The 8,764-nt window shown below is 40.6% G+C and overlaps 1 protein-coding gene and 2 pseudogenes across 3 annotated transcripts; all 3 read right to left on the bottom strand.

Annotated features, from left to right (window-relative positions):
* Nucleotides 1–490: 490 nt before the first annotated feature.
* On the bottom strand, nucleotides 491–1,884 carry TEOVI_000654600:pseudogene (annotated as a pseudogene). The gene is given in 2 exon segments: nucleotides 491–883; nucleotides 886–1,884. Coding segments are annotated over 2 exon segments (1,392 nt in total).
* Nucleotides 1,885–3,519: 1,635 nt separating this feature from the next.
* On the bottom strand, nucleotides 3,520–4,914 carry TEOVI_000654500:pseudogene (annotated as a pseudogene). The gene has a single exon. A coding segment is annotated over exon 1 (1,395 nt).
* A 1,612-nt stretch (nucleotides 4,915–6,526) lies between these two features.
* TEOVI_000654400 (Trypanosomal VSG domain containing protein, putative) lies at nucleotides 6,527–8,026 on the bottom strand (the record flags this gene model as incomplete). The annotated part of the gene is made up of 1 exon (XM_067221914.1): nucleotides 6,527–8,026. The coding sequence occupies one exon, from the start codon at nucleotides 8,024–8,026 to the stop codon at nucleotides 6,527–6,529; it is 1,500 nt and encodes a 499-aa protein (XP_067078015.1).
* Nucleotides 8,027–8,764: the final 738 nt, after the last annotated feature.

Below are 8,764 nucleotides of genomic sequence, written 5' to 3'. Positions count from 1 at the left end.
TATCCCCCATTGCGTTTGAAAATGCACATATTCTATCTTCCTTCAAAATTTCTCCCTTTCACTATCCTACCCACCTCTCACTTACTTACTCCTCTTACAGCTCTGCTATTGTTGTAAGTGCTTCTACTTTTTTGTAATTTTTTTCTTCACCGCCACGCTGGTTTAACATTAGTATACACACTCACAACACTATTACACCACCAATATTATTACTACTACTATCTTACTCTCCTTATCTTCATTATTACTGTAACTTGTACTGTCATAACATTAACTAGCTTCCATAAAATGAAAGTAAACAAAACCCTAGATTAGAATGTCACTCATTTTTTATACTATTTTACCGTACTATTTTGCACCTACAACCACTATCATACTATATATTTCATATTTTACATTTTGAAAAGTTTTTACCAAAGTGTTACAATATATATAAATAGAAAATTTTATAAATTTCATATTATTAAGCAAAATTCTATTAGAAACTTAATTATACAATAAAAAATGCAAGAAAAAGAGGGGTCTTATGAATGACAACAGTATTGCTTCCTGTGCTGTTTGTGGTTTTATCATTAGTCCCTGTTACTTTAGCCTTGCACTTTCCATCTTTGAATTAACAACCATCCTTATTGTTGCATTTAGTTTCGTCTGTTTCGCCTTTGCAATCTATTGCCTTTTTGGCAGCCACTTCTAGAGTGGCTACTGTATTTTTCTTTGTTACTACTTCCAGTTTCCTCTTTATTCCTTGGGCTTCCAAGTGGCCCAACGTTGCGGCCAGCGCCGTTGTAGTAGCTAAAGCCGTGATCTTCTGCGTTTCCTGCGTTTTCGTCAGCCGGGTTGTAACGTCGGTGTCACCCACATTGGCTATGAACTTCTTTGCGAAATTTCCTGGCTTCTTGTATATGCGTCAGTTATATAATCTTTCAAAACTTTATTTCTGCTGCTGTCCAACGCGTTCTCTATTGTCGCGAAGTCAGGGTCACAGTTCCTTACTGTTTTCAGTACTATGGGTTCTACTGCGAGGGTTTCGCTGCTCTCTTTGGCAAGAGGTGTCGGTGTTTTTACATTCAGTTTAAGGTAATTACAGATGGCCTTTGCCAGCTTCTTTTGGCTGTCATCTTGTATTTTGCTGTCGTCCAGTTCTTCTGCACAACCCTGGTTCCGCTGATCACCTTTGTACAGCTTGGTGGCTGCTGATGATGAATGTTCGGACATTGATGTGTAGGCCCAGTCCGTTGTTGACCCCACCGCTAGTTGGCAGCTTGCTAAGGCCTGAGCTATGTGCTGTTTTCCGCTGCCGCTGCTGCAGCTGCCACTGGAGGTTATTGTCGCTTTGGCTGTTGGAAGGTGCTTGCCTATGTCAGTTTCCGCTGTCAGCTTTAGTTCCGTTAGTTGCTCGAAGTTTGGCTGTGTTGCGAAGTTTGGGGTGTCGGTTTCTTTTGTTATTGTGCACTTGCTTGTTTGCTTGCTTTGGGCTGCGAAGTTTAGCCCTACTGTGGTGCCCCCACCACTGTGGGCGTCGTGCCCGGCAGCTGCATCGGCTATCTGCAATTTAGTCGCCTCTGCTGCTGCCGCAATGACGCCGCGTTGTCTAGCGATTGCCGTGAGAAGCTGGTTTACTATTGGCTCCGCCACTTCTATCTGTGATTCGGCCTCTGATATCTTTCCCTCTGATCGCATGCACAACGCCACTAGCAAGCACCGCCGTTTTGGGTCTCGCTCCGCGGCCGCTGCTATCTGGTAGTGCATCCGTTGCTGTTTAAGTTGCCCTAGCGCTGCTTTTATTGGGTTTAATTTTTCAGCAGCTGGTTCTGCTATTTTGCAAAGGTAGTCGTTTTCCTTGCATACATCGCTGATCGCTTGCGCTGCGGCGTCGTTTGCTTCGCTGCCCGGCCGCCAAACAATGAGAATTGCCACGGCCAAGGCGTACAGTTGTTTCTCCATCGTTGTATTGTTTCCTTTGTGGCTCAAAGTTAGACGAAGGTTGGGCAAGTACGTGTCACGCTGGTGATAGTAGAAACCTGGATGAACCGCGGCGTGTTTTCTGCTGCGTCTGCTAAATCTTCTAGTGTTTTTTCGTGTTAGCTGTACTTTATTGATCTTTATTTTTGATGTTTTTTGCTTTCTACCTTGTTTCGTCCCCGATGATTTTTTTGAACCAGAGACTCTTACTAAGCTGTCATTTCCGCAACCTCGCATTGTATATAAGTTTATTATTCTCTTCTTCGTTCTTTTCTGTGTTGAATAGCACTTATATTAACGATAATATAAACAAAATGTGTATTTTTTAAAGTAATAAATTAGTTTATTTTGGAGCTAACTTTGACTGAAGGTTTTCGAATCTAGTGCTGGCTGCTGTCTACTGTTCACCTATTGCTCTTTGTAAGTGCCTGCGCTGCAATGGTAGATCAGTATTTTTTGATTTTGTAAACGATTATTTTGCTTTTTTTTTGTGGAAAATTTCTTCCTGCAAGTCTTTCAACACTAGTGGTCTGCATTTTCTATTGATGTTTTTAGATTTGGGTGTTGGGGTGCATTCTCTTTTGGAACTCTCTTCATTGGGTTTTTTGTTGCTACCGTTTTAGCTGCTGTTGTTTGCTTTTTTCAACACTGGATGTTAGTAAGCACTATTATATTTAAACTACGGTGGTTACCATTTACACATAAATATTTATACTTTTTTGCGGTAAATACGGAGTGATGTTACCGTCTACTCGTCTCCCTGATGTATTTTCTTTTTGCATCTTCTTCTTCCTCTTCTGTTGATATCGTAGTGACGCCATTTTACTTGTACATTAGGCTCTGTCTGTATATCATGGGCTTGCGGCCCACCGGCCGGCGCCGTATATTTGCGGTTGGGACTGCGCACACTCTATATTCCATATCCTTTAATAGCGTAGCCCGAGTTCTCTCAATCTTACTCACTCGCTGACTAGCACACTAATTCACACATTTACTTGCATTGCACCTTTGATATTGCTTTAAGCTCATTTAATATAACCGCATTTGTAGTTTTTATCTCTTGCTTATTATAATATTTGTATATACACACTCACAATTCTCTCACTATAATATTCGTATATACATACTCACAACACTATCCTATTATTATTATTATCATTATTATCACCATTATTATTGTTACTGCTCTTATTATAGTATTCGTATATACACACACTCACAACACTTTCACATCAATATCATCGTTGCTTATAATATTACTAATACACCTCTAACTAATTTCTATGAAGTACACATAATTAGAATACTAATCATTTTCATGCCATATCCTTCAACTATCTTGCACACATATGCAACGTTTATGCGAATTTTACTAAATTATTAGATATTTTATATTTTCTATTTTTTAAAATTTACATTGTTTTATCAGAAAGCGTTAAAACATATCAAAATTTATAAAAGTTTTATAAAATTGATAAATATCACAAAGATGAGTAAAAAATCCTTATAATGCTAAAATTCTACCGAACTTACAAAAATAGCAGCAATCATAATCAATTTCTTATGGAAGAAAAAACTGAAATCTTTTCACTTTTCTTCTATCCATCTGCAATTAGCTTTTTCACCTGCTTTGACATTCTTGTTTTCTGCCTCGCATTCTTCTTTTTTAGTGTGTCTTGTGCACCTGTCTGATGCAGGTTTCCCATCTTGTCCTGCCGTTTGGGATGCTTTTTCTTGTTTTTCTTTCACATCCTTTTTCAGTGTGCACTTTTTTCCCTTATCATTTTTATCCACAAAATGGCAGTTTTTAGTTTCATTGCATTTCTTTGCATCTTCATCCCCTATCGCATTGCAAACTTCCTCTGGTTTGCTTTTGGTGATTACGGCTGCTTGGCATTCAGTTTTGTCGGCCGCCTGTTTGTTCAGGATCATGATCTGTGCTACAGCTTGTTTTGTTGTTTCAGTTTCTGTTAATTCAAGAAGCTTTACTTTCTTGTTACCTCCGTCTTGCTTGTAGCTGTAGGCTTCCGTTGTTAATAATTTTGTAAAGGGCCGGTTTTTGTCGTCCGCTTTCGCTCCGAACAACGTGTCTATCGTCAATTTCATTTTTGCTTGGTCTTTTGCTTCGTTCGCACCGCTTATGATTTTGTCTATTTCGGCTAGCTCTGTTTCTGCTGGGCCGTTTAGGAAATGTTGGATGTCGTCTGCCGTGCCTAGTGGTGGGGGCAGGCTTTGCGCCATCGCTGTTTTAATCTTTTCGGTCTGCTTTATAGCCTCGTGCACGTGTCCTACTTTGGTTTTGTCTGCTTGTAGCCCTGCGTCTGTTATGTCGCTGCCTTTGGTTATTGTTATTATCCCGCCGGCGGCTGTCAGTTTGCTGTCTGTTATTGCTTCGCCTACTCTGTTGTCTAGCGCGTTCTTGAAGAAATCGCAGTCTTTTGTGTTTGTGAAATAGTCTCCTCCCGCCGGCCACGGCATTGCCGTTACGTCTACACCTGCTGACGTGTCTTGGGTTGCCTCGAAGTCGGTTATTTTGCACCCTGCGAACGCGTTGTTGCCAAAGCTTCCGCCACTTGTTGGGTCTATGCAGGTCTTGGATGTGCGCGAGCTGACGCCTACTGGGTCGTGTAGAGTGAAAAACAATTCATCTATGCGGCAAGCGCTGCACGCCGCTGTCGCCGCTGCGAGTGGTCCTTTGCTTGCGAGCGCTTTTGTCAGAACGGTTACCTGCTCCGCCTTGTAGGCTGCATAAGCCGCTAGGAGTTGACAGCCCGTGGCGTACTTGGGGTATGTTGCCGCCAGCAAAGTTAACGACATTTGTAGTTTGCGATACTCTTCCAGTCTCGATTGTGCTGAGGCCATCTTTGTCGCTATAGTTTTTGCGGCGGCCTTTGCTGCTCCTGAGAACTGGCACAAAGTTTCTGCGGTCTTCTCCTTTAGCGCATGCTTGTCTGCGAATACCGTTGTCCCGCAAACGATGCAAAGCAACTTTACAAGTATGTTTATTTGCAAGGACTGTTTGCGCGCTTGTTTCATTTGCTTATTGGACTGCTTAAAACTTAAGAAAAAAATAGAGTTTTTATTACTCTTTGTGGGTGAGATGTCAGTTTGTCAGACAATGTTTGCTTGGCGGTGCGATACTCTCTGTGTTAGAATGTATTTTGTATCTCTCTATATGAACTATTTTAAAAAATTTAAACATTTTGAATACCATGAAGCCAGCATTACTTCGCGTGTTCGTTACTGCAGTTGCAGTAACGCAAAAAACACTTCGTCTTTGCGAGTTTGGGTTTTATACTATGCCGATTACTTTATTATCACGGCTATTTTAATCAGTTTTTTATGAGTCTGCTAAAATTTCTGGCTATAATCCCTCTTGAGTTCCTTCTGATATACTGCTAAACCGCAGCTGCCTATTAAATTACCTCTTTATTCTAAGTGTGTTGCAGGTATCTTTTTTCTATATATAGTTGTTAAACCTCTCTATATATTTTTGATTTTCACCCCTTTCCGATTTTAATCCATTCTTTTTCTACAGTTTCACCTATATCTGTTGGTACTGGAATAATACAGCAACAACGGTTTTTTTTACGGATCCAATTTCTATTCTATTTCTGGCTCAGACTGTGCTGGTTTTGGGTCCAGAACAGTTTACGGGTAGGAACCTTTGTATCAGAAAATGTCTTTCCTATTGCTTTAGTTTTGTTAATAAGTGCCATTGGATTGTCGTCAGAAACTACTTTTGCGTGGATTACTTGTTCTATCGATTGTCATAATCTTCAACCAGAATACCAACACGGAATTTGTTGCGTATAACCACTGATTTCCTTCGGTTGATAGACAACATTCGCTGACTTATATACACGTATACTTCTTGCGTTCATATTCGACTTCACTCGTTCTTCGGATCCAGCTTCTTCTTTTGCTTTCAGTGCGCACTAAGGGGTAAGTACTTTGTGGTATGGCCAGTCTGCTGGTCATCTTCATGATAATAAATTCTTTATCATTTAACATAACGGTCCTTTGTCCTTTTTGCATTTGAAAACCTAAAGTACTTCCTTTCTCAACATTTTCTTATATAATAGTATATCTAGTCACTCCCTTCTATTCTTAATCGCTCACTTACTGTTATTTCACCATTTAAGTTGTCTTAGCTGATTCTCTTTTGTCCGTACTTATTGTCTTCATCCTACTCTTATTATAATATTCGTATACACACACTTGCAACACACTCCAATCATTATCACCACTGTTATAACCATGATTAGTAGCCATAAAATAAAATTAACAAGAACAAATAAACAAAATGTCAAATTTTCATAATACCACTATTTTTTTATACCATATCACCTTAACACTTTGACCTTTGTGTTTTTTCATATCAAATTTTCAGATATTTATGTTTTTAAAGATTATAGATTTCTCAAAAGTTTTACAATAGTGTTAAAATATATCAAGCTTTAGTAAATGTCAAAATTTTATAAAGTTAGCAATATTCTTTAAAATTTTAGAATTTTTAAAATAGAAAGCACATAAAAAAACAAAAATTACATCTGATTTTTATTTAGAAGAAAATATCATTTCTGCACCTTTCTGTATCTTTGTCATATTGACCATGTTTACCCTTCCTCCATGCGCAATTTTGCTTTTCGCCTGTTTTGTCATTTTCACAAGCAGTTTTATCAGTGCTGTGCCATGCACACCCACTTGCTCCTGCTGCTGTTTCTGTGTTTTCTGTTCCTAGTTTAGCTTTGCATTCCTTTTTAATTTTATCATATTCGCAAGAGAATGTTGGGCAATGGGTTTCATTGTTATGGTATTGTGAACATTTTTTGCTTTGAGCCTCTTTTTGCACGCTTACTGGTTGTATACTGGATTCCACTGCTTTGTGCTCTGTCAGGATCGCAGCACGGTGTGCTATTGTCCACGCCTCTTGTTCAAGAGTTTCAAGTACGGATGTTAGGGTCTCAGTGGTTTTTATTTCTCGCGCAGTCTCTTCAATTAATTCAGCCGCCTTTTCTGCGTTTAGCACCCAGCCAATCTTATCGTATGGTGCGTTTGTCCCTAATGCATAGTTGACGTATTTTACACAAAAGCCGCTGCCTGATGTTCCGTCGCAATCGCCGTTCGTGTCGTACTTGCCTAGGTAGCCGTCGTTGTCTTTTATCGTGATTTGCGACCGGATCTTTATTATTGCTGCCCGTATTTCCGCTGCCGTCGTTTTGCTATCCCCTGGTTTCCCGCAGCCTTTTTTCAGCTCATCAAAGACAGTTTTGAGCTGACCGTTTGTTGTGAGGGGAAATTTGTGACCGACGTGGTTGTGTATTTTGTCGGCGCATACCTTTTGAGTGCCGGTTGGTGCTGATCCGCTGCCATCGACGCAGAGGCAAAGCATCACGTCTGCTAGCGTCTCCTGATTGTCCACTTTTGCTCCGTCTCTGCACATTGTTCTTGCCCGGTTTCCCGTTGCTTTGCCGTCGTCTTTTTCGAATTCGCTCAGGCCGTCGGACTGTCCGTATAGTGCTGTTTTTAGCAACTCTTTTACTTGCTGTTTTCGAGGTTTTTGATCTTTGTTTTTGATGGCGTTTAACTTTGCCACTATTTTTTCCGTTCGGTTTATCAACGCTGCCAGCTCCAGTTGTGCTACCTTCCTGGCGGCCCCCTTTAATGCCTGTAGTGCCGCAATTTTGGCTTTAGCCTCGGCGTCCGACTCTCCAGCTATTGCTTCTGCTTGCTCTGCCCATGGCTGCCATTGTTGGGCCCATTCAGATGGTTTGCCTTTTGTTTTGCCGTTGGGGTCCCATTCCTGTGCTTTGTTGTTCTCTTTGAGGAATTGTGTGCGCCATTCCGCCGGTGCTGCCGACATGTTTGCTTGCAGAATTTTTTTGTGGATGGCGGTCCATGTGTCTTCGATGTTTTCGATTGCCGGCTCCTTTGTTGCAGCTAGTAGCAACCCGCATGTGGCCATATAGCTTGCGGCATTGCTGCCGGCGGCGGGATTAGCTGTTACTTTCAGGGTTGAGACGATCGCTAGTAGGACTAATGCTTTCCCCTTATCGGGCATCTTTGATGGTGAACCTTCGACCCAGTATACTTCAAGCTTTGTTTACCTCTTGTTTCTGTGCTTATGTCAGACCTGCGCGCTGGATTCCCAGGCGTATTATATTTGTACTTCTTGTCTGTGGTCTTGGTTGCTGGTTTAGTAGCTTGAGTATGGTGCAAGTGTTAAAAAAGGTAATTTTCTTTATCGAGTGAGGTGCTGCTGTGTGCTTGTCGGATTAGTTGGCGGGTTGGTTGTTTCGGTTATGTAAAACGCAGTAAAAAATCCTATATAACGCTAGTACATAAATTTTTATTAGTTTTTGCTTGGAAATCTGTTAAATTATGTTTCTATTTTTGTTACTGTGTTCCCATATCTTGTCAGGTGATTGTTTAGTCTGCTTACTGAACCATTTCTATAAAAGATGTTCATCAAAGAAACCTAGACCCCCTTTTCCACTATCCACTCTATCCTCTCCATCCTGGTTAAGACAGGCATTCTCTGCCGGTGCAAGCTTTCCGCTTCAATCTTTACAGGCATGATCTCCACAGTTACTATAGCTTTAAAAACACTTTAGAAACTTTTTTACTTGCTACACTAAATTTATGATGACTAGAGTTCAGTTAGTTTCCGATTATCTGCATTGTTGTTCTCCTTTTCACCGTCAGTTTATGTGGCATGGCTGCTACTAATACTGCAGTTAGCTGTGCTTCATAGACTGCTCCAGTTTTTTTTTGCATTTTCTTTGGATTTATATGGTTT

The sequence above is a fragment of the Trypanosoma equiperdum genome, assembly GCF_001457755.1.
Source record: "Trypanosoma equiperdum strain OVI genome assembly, contig: ctg_1518, whole genome shotgun sequence".
NCBI classification, from domain to species: Eukaryota; Euglenozoa; class Kinetoplastea; order Trypanosomatida; family Trypanosomatidae; genus Trypanosoma; species Trypanosoma equiperdum.
Note: the sequence above shows the minus strand (reverse complement) of the source record. Positions and strands in the feature narration are given on the sequence as shown.